Source organism: Zonotrichia albicollis, chromosome 21 (assembly GCF_047830755.1).
Source record: "Zonotrichia albicollis isolate bZonAlb1 chromosome 21, bZonAlb1.hap1, whole genome shotgun sequence".
Taxonomy (NCBI): domain Eukaryota; kingdom Metazoa; phylum Chordata; class Aves; order Passeriformes; family Passerellidae; genus Zonotrichia; species Zonotrichia albicollis.
Window position 1 is genome coordinate 11211069 of NC_133839.1, and position 18142 is coordinate 11229210.

Below are 18142 nucleotides of genomic sequence, written 5' to 3' on the forward strand. Positions count from 1 at the left end.
TGAAAATGAGGATTATTTCTAACCAAACAGACACATATACATGCAGTCTACCCTGAGAGTGTTTTTAAAGAAGATTTTTATACTTCTGGCAGTTGAAGTTTAAAGGTCCAATTTCAACTCTCACCATGTTTCAGAATGCAATCTGTGCAATGCAGCAGAATGAAATGGTTCAGTAAAGGTGCTAGTGGAAATTCTTTTAATTAGGTCCAAGGCTTTTCAGTTGTCAACATGAATAAAGCAAGAAATGTTCCACTGCAAACACAGCCTAAGAAAGAGAAAGGGATTCACCTTTAGGAGGACGGTTTGGCTGCAGAGCTGCAGTTTGGCCGCAGCTCGTTCCGTCCCGCAGTGAGGAGCAGCAGCCCCGGGCAGCGCTCCTGCCGAGGGGCAGCAGCAGCCCCAGCGCAGCCGGGACACCCCGGCCACCCCCGGGCCTTCGTGCAGCAGCAGCCACGGCTGACACAGCCAGCCTGGACTTTAATCCTTCTAACGTGGGGCTCTGACTACAACCATGACTAGAAGATGACACTTAGTTGGAAATACATGAAAAATCCATACGGGTTGTATAAAAAAAATTACTACCCCCTCTTTGCTATTCGCTGCAACACAGACGGTGGTGTAGGAGACTTGTCAGCAGCAGATGCACTTATTGTAATCACAGTCCTTAATAAATCTCTTTTTTTAATATTGATTATTTTAAAAGGAAAGTTACTTCCCAGGGTGCTCTCATGCTGCCAGATTTCCAGCAATACATCAGAAGCAGAAGGTGAAGAAGGGGCAGGTTTTCACATTTCAAATAGTTAATCAGTAACACAGTAGTACAAATCTTGATTTTCAGGGACATGACCTGACCACTTCAGAAGCCTGACAGCCAGCAGGTACTGCTGAGGTAAACTGGGGCAAAGGAACAACATGAGCTGACTCTGCTGGAACTGCCTCAATTCTGTCCAGCTCCTCTGACACAAATTCTAACTGGAAAGACCTTTGCACTGGGTGCTATATTTGTTTGGATCCTAAGAATTAGAGAATAAAGAACAGTTTATTCTTGATTTCCAAGAACCAGTTTAGTAGCAACATCACTATCATGAAACTCAAGAACAACTCACTACCTGAGGCTCTAAAATAATCATAAGACTTCATTCACTTGATTTAAAAAGCAGTTCAAGGAGAGAGAAAAAACAGCTTTTAGAAATTTTCCACTGGATTAATTACCTGATGGTGAATGCACCACAGAGAAGATGTTTTTGCTCACTGATGAATATAGATAGATTTGATTTAGCAAAGTAAATTTTGTCTATTCAGCAGCACATGAATTGCTCATTGCTCACATTAAGTAGCAAAACTGGCAAAGTAGTTTGATATAAAAAGCATTTATGATCAGGAAACTCTTGAAGACATTTTTAGTTTCTCAGATCATAAATGCATCTACTTAGACTAAGACCAGTGGGGAGACACACTCCCAAAATCTCCCAGGGAAGCAAAAAGGAACAAAAAAAAAAAAAGAAAAGAAAGGAAAGGAAAAAAAAGTATAATGGATTGGCTTTAGCATCTCCCTGCTGAGATGAACAACTTGATCCACTTACAGTTCCAAACACATGATGCATGAAAGAACTGACAGAAATTCAATTGTTGCACAGCAGAGCAGCTGCTCTCTAGTGGTCAAAGCCAACTCTGGAGCCGTGTGAAGGGAGAGACCTGGAGGAGGAGCTGCTTCATCCAGGTAACTGCAGCAATGCTCCACAGCTGAACCCCGAGAAACCCCCAGCCCAAACATTAATTACACAACACGACTCGACTTAAAGCTTTGTTGTGAAAAATATTAATCCCAGCTGTATTTATATAGCAGTTGTGAAAAAAAATACCCCGTATATGCTACTGGTGAGCCCTGCCAGTTAATTGAATTTGCTGGCAGCACTTCCTCTGCTCTGCTCTCAACATCCTCCGAGATAAAATGGAGCTCTTAAATAGACCTGTGGAAAACTGAATCAAGAAATTTGAACTAATAAAACACAACTCTCTACTGTTATAAAAGTGAAGTAAAAGTAAATAATGAAAGGAAGGAAGTCTCTTAAAATTTATTACATTCCAAAGCTTGAAGTTCTGTGTTTATTGGAGAAGTCTCTTCTGATGTTCTACAGTGTGCCCACAACAGCTCCTTTAATGAAGTCTCATAAAATCTAATATAATACTTGATTGTTGACAAATCATATCCATGTCTGAGGCCCCGTGCTCCCTGTATCCAGACATTTCTTACATAATTCCATGAAATTTACAAGTCTGTCATTGCCGGGTTGTGGATAATGGCAGTGACCAGCTGGCAGATTTGGATGCTGGGAGTGAAATCAAAATGAAAAACTATATAATGCCAGAAAAAATAATGGAATCAACTTTTATAGACTAAATGTTTGTCAAAGCCAAAATGTTCAGAATCAAGATGGCCTGTCCTCCTGAGCTCCTGTTTTTGAAGAAGGGATCCTGTTGGAATGCCAGGGTGCCACAGCCCTGGGCACTCACCCTCACTGCAGCTTCTCCTCACACACCAGCTCACACTGAGCTCCCTGCACCTCTGTTCTGTTTCCCAGCTGCACATAAGAATGTTCAGATCTGACCGTCAGTGCAATATTCCCAGCTAGCAAAGGAAATCCAGATTTTCCCCTGCCACATTCTCCTCAACATTCACTCTCTGCCTTGAAAACAGCTCCTGACACTCTCACTCCTCTGCTCTCCCCTCTCAGCTCCTCCAGTTGAGATGACTGGAGCAGCAAGTGGGATGTCTTTGCATCCCATTAAATGTCAAGTATTTATACGCCATTACTATCAAGTTATTAAAAACATGAAATAATTTACCAATAAAAACGGTGAACGAGAAAGAAAATGAGTTCTGAATTCTAGCAGTGATTGAAGCGAATGTTAAGGCATCCATTTCATGTCGTATCTCAGGATATCAAATGCATGCAATTCCTTGAAGCAGTCACAGGACAAAAGCAGTCACAGGACACAGTTTCATTTGGAAACAACAGTTAACTAAAGATGCAGATTTCTAGCTCATTAGCTGATTTTCACTGGGAAGCTTCAATGCACATGTGTGAATATTGAAACAAACATTCCCAAACACTCTGGGACAGCAGGAACGGAGGGAAAGCAGCTCAGTGGTGCCATGGGAGCTCCCAGTGAGGCCCCTGGGTGGAATGAAGCCTTGGGCCAGCGCTCCGTACATACCACATCGTTGGGGAGGCTCTGCAGGTCATCAAATGGGGTTTCCAGGGTGTTGGTGTCTACGTTAAGGATCACCACATCTTCCAGGGCCATGCTTCTTACTTTCTATAGGTGAGCAAATTCAGGAAAGGGAAAGGAAAATGTAAGTATGGGAAATTAAATTTTATGCATAAAGGACACAAGTGATGGCAGAAAAACATAGCACTACAGAACCGCAACCATTTTAAACACAACCAACATTCCTGACTTCCTGTCATCATTTGTTTCATTTATTCAGTTTACAATGCTAAAAAAATTAACCTTCAGCTGGCAGACAGAAGTTCTTAACAACATGCACACTGAAATTTGTCCAGCCAGAGGGTCTGTGAGTATTCAAGCAAAGATTTATTTCAAGCACCTCTACCAATGTTTGTCTTTGTGTCCTGTTTGCACGTTTAACAGTCTCTAGTCAAGTCAGGATTTCAAGCAAATTTTTTTATATACGGAAATTCATTTAAATAACAATAAAGAGTGGATTTTCCAGGAATTGAGAGTTACATTAAGTCAGGGATGGGAACTGGTTTCCAAATTCCAGGTTAAATTTTGGAAGTATAATAAAGACAAGTTTACAACTGCATTTAAGTAAACTGGATCCTATGAGAGCCTAATCAGTAAATAATTAAAATGGGGGAAAAAGCCAAAGCGAAGAGAAATTTAATTCCACCATATCCTGGTCAGTAATTCTGAACTTTCTCTGCTGTTCCCATGAATTGAGGGGAAGTTTCTGATCTAGTCTGAAGTTCATATCTCCCGTAACAGTACTTATACATTGAAGAGAAAAAAAGAACCTATTTCTCAAAAGAATGATCATCAGTACCTGTAACTCTGAGTGTCTAAAGGTATCTGTGATCAAATTTAAACACTGCCAGACTTGATTTCCCTGCTTAATCAACAGTAAATGAGTCACTGATACCAAACAGAGCAGCATTTAAACACTTAGCACTTCTTCCACTAACAGGAGACTTGAATTTATTTTTTTTTTGACTGACTAATCACACAGGTTTAATCTCTTCAAATAAAGCTTTGAAAATTCAAAATCAGAAAAACTGGAATTATAGAATATGGTAACTGAGGAAATTTCCCAGTGACACTGTAAAAAAATGTTTAAGGACCTACCTACCTACACGAAGGAGCAAATGAAAGTTACTGAGCAGGAAAATGAACAAAAACATACTCAATTTTTAATTAAGGTTTTGTGGGGCGGAGGGAATTGTTTCCTTTAAAAGAAAGGAACTCAAGTCCTAAAACAATGGCAAAGTTGAGCCTTAGGCAGCTAAATAATTACCCTCAGTTTTCAAGGCTCAGTCCTCTGTCTATAAAGCAAACTGCTGTGTACTCAGGGCTGAAAAAAACCCAACAACCATAAAACCCACTTTGTAGACATTTAAGTTTAGGTCTTCATGAGACATTTCTTTAACTTAAATAGAAGAATATTACATTTAATGCTTTCCATATAAAGAGCAGCAGCACTGCCTGACAAAGCAGGTACTTGGCTGGCAGGAACCAAAGGTCACCCCGTTGGCTGCATCTGATAAACTCTAAAGCAATCCAGGAGCCTCGCTCCTTGAGGAGTCCGGAAGCACCAGACAAACTGATTGCTCCTTCCTGCTTCAGAAAATTAAAAATCCCACTTATACTCAGAGGAGTCTAAAAACCTCCACAAAAAGCTCTTGCAAAGTACTTAACCAAAGCCAGAAGGCTGTCAGCCTCAGTGAGGCAGGACAAGACAGAAACCCCGCTCCTGCTCGCTGCAGTGAAGCAGCACACGATGGTGAACGTGCCAGGGGTGTTTCTGTGCCTCTGGTGCTGAATCTGCACCTCCCCTTCAGCAAAACGGGGGCACAGAGCAGGCTTGTGCCAAGCAGGGCTCAGCCAGGACGCCCCCATGGCACAGGGACTGCCAATGCTGCCCAGTGTCATCACCCCACACCTGGCCCAGAAATCATCGCATCCAAAAGGAGGCTGATAAATAAACTGATAAATAAATAAATAAATAAATAAATAAACTGATAAATAAACTCTGCACCGCCAAGAGCTCAACCTCACTGTAAAGATCTGCAATATTTGTACAAAGGCAGTAGACTTCCCTGGAGACCAGCCCTCAGATTTAATAAAACACTGGAGACTGACTTGATTAATAGCATCTGTCTTGCAATGCATTCAAAAACATATAATTTTTTGATGGTCTGATTGTGGCTCATTCTACAGAAATGCAGACTGACCAGTTCATCTTAATCCTTAGTTGGTTTTGTCATCTCTCCTGTCATTACCATCTTTCATAAAGATTTACTGTCTTGTTGGAATTTGAGTAAAAATTCCCATCATTCAGCTGCAATTCTCACATTAAACTGGATTCTGTGAATCACAAAAACACGTAGCTAATTTTTCCCACATACAGTTTGTGCCTTGTCATAATTTTGAGGAATGGGAAGGGACAGCCACAAACCACACACAGCTCCAGTCCATATTTCACAACTTCCTGAAGAACTAAACAAAACTTTACAAGTGATACCTGTGCAGCAGACTGGGCTGGATTCAGTAGGTTCACATTTTGCTGAAAAGAAATGTGGATAAGCAAGGACTAAGAGGAAATATGAACATTACAGATTCCTCATCTCATTTTCCCACAGGTCAGGGATGTACTGAGTCAAAAGGAGAAATTCAGTGAAAATGTGCATCACATCTCACTCCTGCAAACCTTTCTTAACCATCCTTACCCAATTACTTGTAGCCATAATTAATCACCTAAAATCCATTTAAATCAAACTAACATCTACACCTGCCTTTTATTTTAAATGTCTCTTTTTAAAAGAGTGGAGAGGTATGGAAAGCTGGTTTAACAAGCACACTGAACCCATTGTTTATGGCCTCTATAAACATGGCTTAGTAAGAATTACTGACTTAATCAGAGAGAACTTATCTCCTGGTGAAAAGAGCACTTTAAATTTCAGAAATGGCACCTTTACTGTGAAAATCTCTTAACTTTTCAAACAAACTCCAGGGGGCCTTAAACACCAGGTCCGTAAATAAGCACAGTCCGGGTGCCTGCCCTGCTCACAGGCAGCCAAACTCTTGAGTCATTTAAATGTTTTATGTGGAATTTCACAAAAACACAGAAACCGAATTCTGATAGAAGAATGAAGGGGTGCTCCTCCATCCCACTCTAGAAGCAGCATTCATCCATAGCAGTAACACCAGTTTACACTAAATGCTACCTTATCAGCACTGGCTACACTTGGCAGGTTCTGCATTTTCTGTCATAAAGGAATCCCAGGTTAAACTTCTTTCAGGTGAACAATTTTATTGAATAGTTTAATTTAAACCAAAACTAAAAATCCTCCATAACCATCAAACACCAGCACCCCCCGCCTTTCCTCCCACAAGCCAGGTTTGCGTAACTTCACGGCTAAATTGCTGCCAAAACATAAACCAAGCTGATCATGAGGTTTTATAACCAGATGCAAACGTGATCAGCATCTTTAAAAATGCTGTAACAGTAAAAGGGTGATACCTTCCACGGATTCTCTTGGAAAGGCAGAACTCCTAACAAAAACTAACATTCTAGTGAGCCTGTGCACTAGGTCTGAAATTGTTAAGAAAGTATGATTCACAACAAGTCTAAAATCCATTTGCTTAATGACTTGTCTCTACTGAATTAATAGCTTCCATTTATTTTCTTAAGGAAAACACCACAACGCTGCAGACAACAATGTGTCAATCTGGCTGCCAGAAGCAGGAAAGGCAGCGGATATAAAATTTTATTATTTCATGCCCCAAGAGCAGCCAGAAGGACTTAATGAAATCAGGGCCAGATTTACAATCTGAAATGGCTATTCAGCAGACAGCTCTGCTTCAGCGGGATGTGCCCCCTGACCCCGGGCCCTTTGATGGGGGCCCAGCAGGTGGGCTGCGCCCCCAGCCCATCTCCCACCCTTCCGCCCGGCACCCCCACCCTACAGGTGATTCCCCAGGCCCTGATCAGCAGCAGCTGCTGCCAGCTGAGTGACAAACGGCACCCGTGCTGCTGTGGCACACAGAAACCCTCTCTGCTGCTGGGCAAGCCTGCCTGGTACTGCAGGGCTCCCTCTCTGCAAACTCACCCTCAAACGTGCCCCCAGAATCCCTCAGTAAAACATGGCTCTTATTTCCATTTCCACAAGAACTAGGTAAAAGACAGTTCCAAAAGTAATCTGCCATATTTTAAATGCATTTTTATCAGTACTCCTGAAACCACGTACAGCCATATTGGGAATATTTGTGAGTGGCTAAACTGCATTTAGGGGTTTAAGACCTGGATTTAAGTTAATCTATAAACCTTCATTAAAATCCAATGGAAAAGCTGCACTTTCTCAGTTACAGGTAGAAAAAGCATTGATTTACTAAGTATAAATGGGTGGGAAAAGCTAATTAACGCTTCTCACCCCAATCGAAAATATAATTAACAATTAACAGTACCAGTGGCAGATGCCAGTGGTCAATGGATTCTCAGGGTGTGTTCTGGGAAGGGAACCCCCATGGCAGGGTCAGGCCTGAGCCCAAGCTCACAGAACCATGCTCAGGGCTCGTTAGCTCAGACTCAGCGCACGCTAATTGGGCTGTGGTCACACTGAATCCTGAGCAAGGCATCCTCACCCCAACAGGAGCAGGGCATGTGCCCCAAAGTGCCCCCCAAATGCATGTGGGGGTTCTGAGAGCCCCAGCCCCGCTGCCCTGGCTGCACAGGAGACACCACGGACACCAGGTTGGATCAGCCTCCCTGCCCTGCCCCAGGCACACAACGGGAATTGCACTGAGCATTCCTTTCCTCACATGAACACTGTTACTGATAGCAGGTTGAAGTAAAACAAAAATCTATTAATGAAGCTTTTATGCTATACACCAGTGTCCTCTTTCCTCAGGATAAAGGTTAGAAGAACATTCTGAAGTGCAATGTGCAATGTCACACACAAATTCATCCTGGATCATCTTGCAAGAATGACAGTTCTGAAGTCCCAGAAAAAGTCCTTTAATAACTGGAATATTCATTTTAAAAGCTACGAAATACTTTTGCAATGCCTGATTCTGACTCTGAATGCTGGGCCTGGAAAGGGTGGGTGCCCTCCTGGCCAGAGCTGCCCGTGCCAGAGCCCAGCACAGCCGTCCCCAGCAGTCAATCAGAACCACATGTGCCCAGCTCCAGCACGGAGCTCCCAGGCCAAGGGCACTCCCCCTCCATCAGCACCATCACACTGATAACCTCCTGCACAAACAACTGCACAAACAATCCTTTTCTCTGACCAAATGGAAAAGGCTGCAACTGAGTTTGACACGGTTTCCGACACGCAGAGCAATTTTATATCATCTGAAGACTAAACCAGCCTACAGTGCACAGGCAGAAAATAGGACAGTGAATGAAAGGGGTGTGTTCTTTTGATGGAGTTTCGTTTCCCTATCTCATTATTTATCACTACTAAGTACTTATCTTCATCTAATATGAATTCAATTAGTTCCATAAGCATGTTCCATTATTCATGTGATAGCTCCAGCCTTGCTTATCCAACAGCTTATAAACTTTTAGCCTTCTTTGAAGTCACTTTATGGATTGCTAAATGGAAATCTTATAAAGAATGACTAACTAGGTGATGATAGAAAAGCTGAAAAATAAGAGCACAAAACACAGCTCTGTATTTTCTACCAAGGTTCTCCCCCATAAATCAGTTGGAGCCCTCTGACCTATAACAGGAGATTATCTTATCTCACTGGAGAACATTTCAGTCACAGCAAATTAGATTTAACAGTCAATGGATAGGCTTGATATTTTAATCATAAGAAAAATTTGTCATTTTCCATTAAAGTAACTGTTCCTTCTACAGAGCCCCCGTGGAACACGGGAAACTGCAAACTAACTTTAAGGTACCAAACAGCTCAGGAAAGATCTGAGAGCTGAGAGAGGCTGGATTTTGTTTAAAATCACCAACACTTCTGCTTCTTCCAGAGGCCCCATTCCAACGCCGGGATAGCAAAACCCACAGAAACAAGACCAGGGGTAGAAAATAATTGCTTGCTATATCCCAAATCCATCTTGCCTTCCCTGGCAAGATGAGGCTGCCCTGGTGCTGGCACAAGGGGACAAACCCAGGCATGGGAGCTGCTCCAGAGCAGGGCAAGGCCCCCCTGGCCCAGGCACAGTGCCAGGCTGGCAGGGCAGCCCTGATCCTCACACTCAACGTGGGCATTAACACAGCACTTCTGAAATCCTGTTTGTGACACTTCAGCATTTAGAGAAAAGGGAATACTGAATAATGGCAGTAGTTTGTAGTTCCAGTTTATAAAATTATTTTGATATGGAAAAGATAATATACTTTTAAACAAACACAACTGTCAGGAGAAGAAGAATTGCTGTTGCAAGCACAATGTTATTCTAAACAAAAAACCCCCACAACTTTCCATATGAAGGAAGGGACAAAGAGAGTGAGCATTCAGCACCACAAACTAGAGGCAGCCTAGGAAGTGTCCAGCTCATGTGACAAATGTCACCTTCCCTTGCCCAGGGCACAGAGATTCTGCAGCACTTGCCACCAGACAGATCCAGCACCACTGTGGAATTTTATGTTATTTTTCAATGAAAAAAAGCACAATTAGCTGTAAGATGCAGTTCTGTGTGTAACTGAATTTATCCATAAAAGCAGAGAAAACAGTTTGGTTTATTTATTTAATTTATTTGATAAGGCACTTTGAATAACTGTACTTTGCCAAAGCGTGTCTGTGTTCCAGAATCTCTGGCTATTCAAAAGCCAGACTGGATTTAGTACTAAACAGATTTTTTCACAAGTTACTAAAATGGATGAATATTGGCTTCTCCAAGAACAACTCCTTTTTTTGAGTTTTTACAGATGGAGTTTGGAAGGCCCACAGAGCCCTGCAGTCTGAAACACAGAGACAAAGGAAGAGGCAATGGATTTATGGAGAAGGCAGGAGTGAGACATCACACAAAGCAACTCCAAGGTGCAATTATTAAATTTCTTTTCTATATCCATTCCCAGGCCAACCACAGAGCTCGCTGTGAGCACAAACACCTGTGTGTGGATGGAGATCTTCTCCCAGCCCCTAGCAGCTCTCTTCCATCTTTTACAGATTCCACAATTATCACACCAATGATTGCCTGGGACGGATGTGGGGCAGAAAGTTTCTTGATCTGAATGAAGAATACATTTCTTCCTAGATATTCCCACTCTCCTGCCTGTGCAGTATCCAAGGGTGATTATGAGTAGCCCCTTGAACAGAGCATATGATGTGCAAACAAATGTACATGATGACTTTTAAACTAATTGGTTATTCACAAACACATTGTACTGCAATTCTTTACTTGGTTTAGCAGTATAAAGGGTATAAAAAAATCATCTGTACCCAGGATGGTAAGGAGAAGAAAAAAGACATCCTGTACATTTAATCTGTCTTTTCATGAAAAAACTGCCTTCTAAAATTACCTCCCATTAATGCTGGAAAAAGGGGGATATTACACAGCACACACAAACACACATTTGTCCTAGTGAAAGAATATTAATCAATATTTCCAGAAATTACACATTTTTGTGGACAATACAAGAACAATTCCTTTGTGTGATGTAAAACCCAGCTCTCTAAACTGTTCTGTACCCTGAACAGGAAGGCTCCGTTTTCACACACAGGATCTAAACCAGGGACACAGGTCAGCCATGTCCAGGGGCACGTGCAGAGCCAGCTCTCCACCGTGCCCAGGGAGGCTGAGATCCCTGGGCAGGAATGGCTCTGCCACCAGAGCATGCCTGGGGATGGGGCACTGTCAGAGCTCCACAGTCAGAGCTCCACAGTCAGGGCTCCACAGCCAGAGCTCCACAGCCAGGGCTCCACAGTCAGGGCTCCACAGTCAGAGCTCCACAGTCAGAGCTCCACAGTCAGGGCTCCACAGCCAGAGCTCCACAGTCAGAGCTCCACAGTCAGGGCTCCACAGTCAGAGCTCCACAGCCAGGGCTCCACAGTCAGGGCTCCACAGTCAGAGCTCCACAGTCAGAGCTCCACAGTCAGAGCTCCACAGTCAGGGCTCCACAGTCAGGGCTCCACAGTCAGGGCTCCACAGCCAGGGCTCCACAGTCAGAGCTCCACAGTCAGAGCTCCACAGTCAGAGCTCCACAGTCAGAGCTCCACAGTCAGAGCTCCACAGTCAGGGCTCGACAGTCAGAGCTCCACAGTCAGAGCTCCACAGTCAGGGCTCCACAGTCAGGGCTCCACAGTCAGGGCTCCACAGTCAGGGCTCCACAGTCAGGGCTCCACAGTCAGAGCTCCACAGTCAGAGCTCCACAGTCAGAGCTCCTGGGCAGGAATGGCTCTGCCCACCCAGAGCACTCCTGGGGAAGGGGCACAGCCAGGGAGGATGAGGATTTCAGAGGCACCTTAAGTCAGTATCTTTTGTTGTCCCCCTGACACTTTTGAGGAAAGTCATCCACTGTTTCATCCGTGCTGGAAGCAAAAGCAAATGTGCTATTTCCACTTTTAGAGGTTTAAAAAAAAAAGTCACATGAATTACTGGGAATTGTTTATAGGAGAAGCTTTCTGTGAGGGCTGGTGCTCTGCCAGCTTTGTGTTAACATTAACTGCAAGTTCCTTCTTTTCAGATCTTTTGAACATTTAAAAAATTACAATCTGTCTGCGAAAGCCTAAAAGAGAACTGTAACTGTCAACATTGTGGTTTAATATCGACTCTGCCTTTGTGCCTGAGTCCAAGCAAGGCACTGAAGGGATTAAATGAAGCCCCAGGGCAGGGAGGGGAGCACAGGAGCAGGAAGTGTTCCCAAGGAGCACCAGGAGCAAACAGGGCTCCTGAATGTTCCACCTCATCATGTGTGCCTCACTCAATTCCCCCAGCACTCCCAAATTAACAGCATTATTTCATGTTTAAGCATATGAATGAATGTGTAATTGCTTGCAGAATCTGGCTCTAAATCATATCACTATATATAGTTTCAGAAATGGTGAGAGAGACTTACCTCCATCAAACTTAAGTGTATTCCAATGAGGTAGGGCATGGGGGCACTGTGGAGAGGAAAAGGAACACAGCTTTACATTCCTGTAACCCTGAATAACACACATGACTCATTAAATCAGCTACAGGAAAACCCTGGGATGCTGGATTAGCTTTTGCTTAAAAAATAATAGATAACATATATACAAACAACTCACATGTGAACAAAGTGTTAGTCCATATTTGAAGGATGTTTTTTAGTATGCAATAGTCTCCCACTCCTGTAAGACTTCACTTTTTCTCGGCAACAGAATTTCTGAGTGACTAAGTTTAGGCAGGTACCTAAGGACAGCTATTAAACATAGGCCTAACACTGGGGTCTTTTGTTAGAAAACCAACAAAATGTGTTATTGTCATTTTAAAAGCATACACAGACTTTTCCAAGAGTATTCTTTCAAAAACTGGACCCTGTTGTAGTGTCAAGTGGTTAATTTAATGTATACACATCACCCAGTAGTGCAAGTTTTGATTTCTTTGAATGAGTCCAAACACATTTTCAAGTAATTTACTTCTAAGTATAAATCTTGATATGTTTTCATTTGGAAAATAAAATAAAAATACTTTTGAAGATCCTGATAAACTCCAGAGTTCCTGGGACATCTGCTGATCCCACCAGTCCCCTGAGGACACCAAACTTCAACAGCCCAGAGGCTCTCAGGCCGGGTTAGCCTGGGCCCCAGGGTGACACCTGTGTTAGCCAGTGTTTAAGGGCAGAGCTGCTCCCTGCCCCAGCCCTGATGAGAGCAGCCCCAGCAGAGCCCCACGGAGCTCCCCTGGTGCCCAGGGCTTCCCACGCCGAGCTCCCTCAGCCTCAGCCTCAGCCTCCCCCTCCCAGGCAATCAGAGGCATCAGCGAGGCTGCCAGAGCCGCTAATTGCAAATATGGCACATCCTGCCTGCGAAACGCAGCGCACACAGACAGACACAACTTCTAAAATAGAGCTCGGCTCGCTTGGGATACAGAAGCTCAAAGAGCTCATTTTCAATTTCAGATGAAAAAATGAGAGAAATGTCACTGTACTGCCTTGGATTAAAATATCTCCCATATTGCTGCTCTAAGCTGGTGCCTACTGCTCAGTAAGAGCAGTACAGTACTGAAAAAGCTCCTGAGACACCAGGCCAGCAAAAATCCCTGCTTCTCCTTTTCCTGAGAAATACCTTAAAAATATATTTACTGATAAGCATATTAATATTTATGTTGTTTATTAATACACCCCCTCAAACTGCCACTCTGTAGGATGCTCTACCGAGGTGGAAACAGCCCCTGCTGTACAAATTCCATGTGAAACCAATTTTTTTCCTTTCTGAGACATTAAACACACACAAGTTCCACAACCCCTTTGCAGTTCACTGGCAGAACATTGCAGTGCCTGTCCCACGTCACTGCAGTGAGTGCACCCCAGAAGGACGCCCATGTTCTGTTTGCTGGGAATGCCAGGGCTGGCAGCTGGGCACACAGGAGGTGTGGCACTGCCCAGGACACTGGCCTGTGACACTGAGGGCTGCTCTGTCACAGACACTGGCACCTCCTCAGCTCCAGCGCCACAGCTCAGGAGGCAGGCACAGGGACAGGCAGGATTTTGTGCTGAGAGAAGGCAGCAGGGCTCTGGCTCGGGCTGCCCGGCCCCTCCGGTGCCACCGCCACCAATGTGGTTCCAATTAAGGGCTCGCAGCCTCAGCCCCCCCCGCACAAAGTCAGAACCTCGGCAGGAAGTCTGAACCCTGCAAACGCCTCAGCTAGTGGAACCTCAGCTAATGGAATGAAAGGAAGCAGGCAGAGTGCAGTATGGCTGAAAACCAGCCATTTATTCACATCTCCAAATGCAGCAAGAAAAGATATGGCTCAAGATACATGGATCAGCTTTGGATGCAAAGGCTCATCTTTTCAGTTTTGAAGTGACAAAAGTTACATGTAACAGCAATACAGCACATAAAAAAAATTCAGGGACTGCATAAATAACCTCAGTAAAATGCAATTCTGGTAAGGAGCATAAATATTTCCAATAAAATCTACCAGAGAGATTCTGTTCTTCCATCACCACTCATCAATGTGACTGAATAGGAAACACACGTAGAAGTAAATGCCCCAAGTTCATGTCGGGCTCCATAAATTGTTTTTATCACCATTTCTCTTGACCATGAGTTAATCATAGGCCATTATTTAAGCAGACCTTCAGCATCCTGTGCAGGGGAAGGTGCTGTGTCCCCCCTTCCCCACCCAGGGCACACTGAAGCTGTCCCTCCTCACTGCCATTCAGCTCCCGAGATGTGGAACACTCCAGCAGTTTTTAATATTTGATCAGGGTAGATTTGTACTTGCAAGACTTCCAAGTGAAGTTCAGCAAGATGCATCCCTTGTTTAAAGGGCAGAAACACTCAGCACAACCTTTAATCCTTCTGGGAGCCCTGGCAGATTAAAGACTGCCCTTCAGAGCAGGCCTTCCCCACTGCTTGACACTTCATCAGTCCTGGGGCTTCTTGCAGCCACAACTACTAATTACTCAAAGTTGTTTGCTGCAGCCAATAGCCATTAAGTGCAAAATTAAGAAGTATCAGTTTCTACCACATGTATTTACTGCTCAAACAAAGTGCCTGCGTGAGCCTTTTGGAACAAAGAGAGGGGTCATTACTCCTCTTGTGCTATGCTGGCTCCAAGGCAATCAGCCTTATTTATAATCAAATGAGTTATATAGGTAAATATCAAATCATTAAAGTAGCAATGCATAAGCATGAATATGGATTTTGGGGACATAATGGCTATATATTGCCCATTTATTACAGTTGCATTTTTACAATTTCTTTAATTCGTTTCCTTAGGCAAACTAGAGACCTCTTAATTATGCTCCCAAGAGGTGGGCAACTACTAATTGGAAGAGAAGCAGGTGAAATAGAGGGACATTTCTTCTTAAGTGAAAAAAGCTCAGCCTTAAAAAATACTGCAATTCACCAGGAAAGCAATGTAAAAGCCCAAGGACCTCCAAAAGGTTCCTATTTACAGCTACACAGGGATTTCCCCATTTTGCTTCCCTGTTCCAGGAAAATGGATGAGAGCACATTTACCACAGTCACGTCTTGCTCTGCAAACATTGACTTAACGTGGCTGTCTCCACACAACTTGGTACTTCCCTCTCCAGGGCAGTCTCCTGGTTTCTCTTCACATTCCTCATTGAAATGCAACAGAATTCCCAAAATTTATTGGGGTAATTGATGCAAATGAGAAACTTGACTGCATAAACTGGAGCAGTGCAGGGAATGCACAGCTGTCACCAGGAGAGAGGGCAGCTCCAAGAGGCCTCAGTGAGTGCCCAGGTGTGCCAGGCTCAATGGCAGTGCCCACCCACAGCTCCCCAGGCAGGAATTTTTGTTTCCCAGCAGCAGGAGGACTCCAGCTCTGCCTCCACCTACTCGAGGAGCACATTGGCTACATGCAGATTCAGAAAACAGGAGAAAGGGGGCTAAAAAAACTCCTGGAGAAAGGGCAAACTGCCCCAACAGAAGTGTTTGTTCAGCAGCTGTGCCAGGGCGCTCTCAGAATTGATTCATGTTGGCTGCTAAGCTGTTTGTCTGATAGAAAAGACTGCTTCAATCACCCTACAAAATGTAGTGTATCTTCTGGTGACAGAGCTCTGGGCCCAGCACACACTCAGCTGTGGCCAGCCCAGCAAAGCCAGGCTTTCCTCTGGGCTCATCTCAAACACATTCACTCAGAGCAAGAAGGAAGCAAACAGTCACAGTGGGAGTGGTTTCATGGAAACAAGAAACAAAGTGGGAAAAGTAGTGAGGGAAATTGATGCACTGCTTCCTCCCCATCACCAAATGTTTGAATTCCCAATAAAATAGATGGACATGATCTGGCCAGTTCAAATAGCTGTGTGTGGCAGCACCTCCCTAACCAGGACTTCTGGCACCTGCTGGCATGTGCTCCAAACAAACAAAACCCAACCAAACAACCCCAAAGCAGCCACCAGCACAGCAGCTGTGCTTCTGTACTTCCTCTCTTGATCTGTATTCAAAGGAACAAGCAATTGTGCATTAAACCATGGTCTCTAGTGACAGTATTTTAGTCTCCTGCACCAAAAATGTTTCCCTGGGCTGAGGGAATTCATTAAAGAGCAGTGCCTAATTAAAAGATACAAATAAAGGATAGCACTCTACCCCTTGCTTCCCCTCCTGCCCCTTGTCCTCAAGAGCCTCCGTGACAGGGATGGGGTGAGTGAAGCCATTCCAGCTCCATGGAGGACCCACAGCAGCACCGAGTCAGCATCCCCAGTGCAGAGCCAGGGCCCTGAGAGCAAACACCTGGGACACACAGGCTCCCAGCACTTCCAGCTCTGAGGGAAGGTACACAGTGAGCAATGCAGGGGAACAGAAATAGTAAGTTTAAGAAAACCCTTTCAAGAGGGAAATGGGAAGCAAAAGGCAAATAATCACAGGTGGAATCTATTTTTTAAAAAAAAACTTTCAAAGATCTCAAGTGACACACTCTACCCATCCTTCTGTGGGTTTCAAAAGAGCAGGAGAAGATTCAAAACATCACAGCACAGTCAGTAAATGAGCACAGCCAACTAAATGAACAAGATATTCTGTATTCATAAGAACTGAAGAATTGCCATTGCTTCAAGTTTTGTTCCTATATCAGCTCTCTAAAATTCTTATGTCATATTTGCAAAAGAAATAACCAGGCATTAATTAAAATTAAATGGAGCCCTTCTATTTAAAATAATCTCAGGTCATTTCCCTTTAGAGGCAGACACCAGGAAGCAGAAATGCTGCCTTAGAGCAGGGAGCTGAGTGCTCTCTCCTCCCAGGCAAAAATGACATCTCCAAGTTCACGTGGTTACAAAATAGATGGTGGACTCTGGTTTGGGAAACATTTTATGGCTCATAAATTGTTGCTAAATTGACTTACTCAAACAATGACTGAATGTGCAGCTACCTCTCCAATTAAAGTTCCTGGCTGGGTAAGGAAATCAGTTGTTGCATTTGTGAGCTGCCACAGTTGGACATTTTGAAATCCTTTGCACACAGCCTGGCTCTCTCCCGCCATGGCTGGGTGCTGGCCACCAAAGAATCCCCTCGGTGATGCTCAGGGATTCCTGGCTTTCTCTCCTGCCCCAGGCTTTGCTTTTTCACCCTCTGGGCGGGCCCCTGGCCCTGCCTTTGTCGGGAAGTCCATGAATAAGCGATGTGAGCCTGGAGCAGCAGGTACCTGAGGGGAGCTGGGGCAGCCTCTCCAAGTGTTAATTACAGTGAGAAGCCCATTATCCAGGGACAGGCACCTGCTGGCACTGCAAATGACTGGGACCTGCTCTTCCTGTGCAGGGAGCCAGGGAAAGCTCATTTCCACAGGAGATAACTCTTTACATTCCTGACACAGGCACACACAACATTTAAATCAGCTGCACAGGAGCAAACTTCCTTTAACGCTGCACCGTTTGGTTTCCAGGCCCTCACTCAGGGCTGGTTATCCAGCTGGGTCCCCAGGAGCAGCCCCACCCTCACCCCAAGCCATGGGCTGAGCTCTGAGGGACACACACCCCCTCCAGAACCGCCCCAGGGCTGCACACAGCCAGGCCCTTACCAGCAATAGTCCAGGAGATGTGGGGGCAGGACAGGAATGTAAACGTGCTGCCAGAACATGGGGTAGAGCATGGCTGCAGAGCCATGGATGCAGGCAGTTAACTGAAAAACACAGAGAAACCACAGCGTGAGTGAGACAAACCCCCAGCTCCAAATGCTGAACTTGGAGGCAAGAAAGTAAAGAATCAATTCTGCTTTCCTATCAATGCTTTATTAGCAAATACACAGCACTGCCTTCCTTCAGGAGTTAGATCACAGAATATGTACAAAA

At 44.3% G+C, this 18142-nt stretch overlaps 1 protein-coding gene across 7 annotated transcripts in view; it reads right to left on the reverse strand.

Annotated features, from left to right (window-relative positions):
* The window catches only part of DENND1A (DENN domain containing 1A), a 153168-nt gene that overhangs the window by 60893 nt on the left and 74133 nt on the right, over positions 1–18142 (reverse strand). For all 7 annotated transcript variants that reach the window (XM_074556169.1, XM_074556166.1, XM_074556168.1 and 4 more), the window contains exons 10-12: positions 17873–17973; positions 12258–12303; positions 3220–3321 (exon numbers count right to left, since the gene is read on the reverse strand). In XM_074556169.1, coding sequence (XP_074412270.1) covers positions 3220–3321; positions 12258–12303; positions 17873–17973 — 249 coding nt within the window. The remainder of the gene's footprint in view (positions 1–3219; positions 3322–12257; positions 12304–17872; positions 17974–18142) is intronic.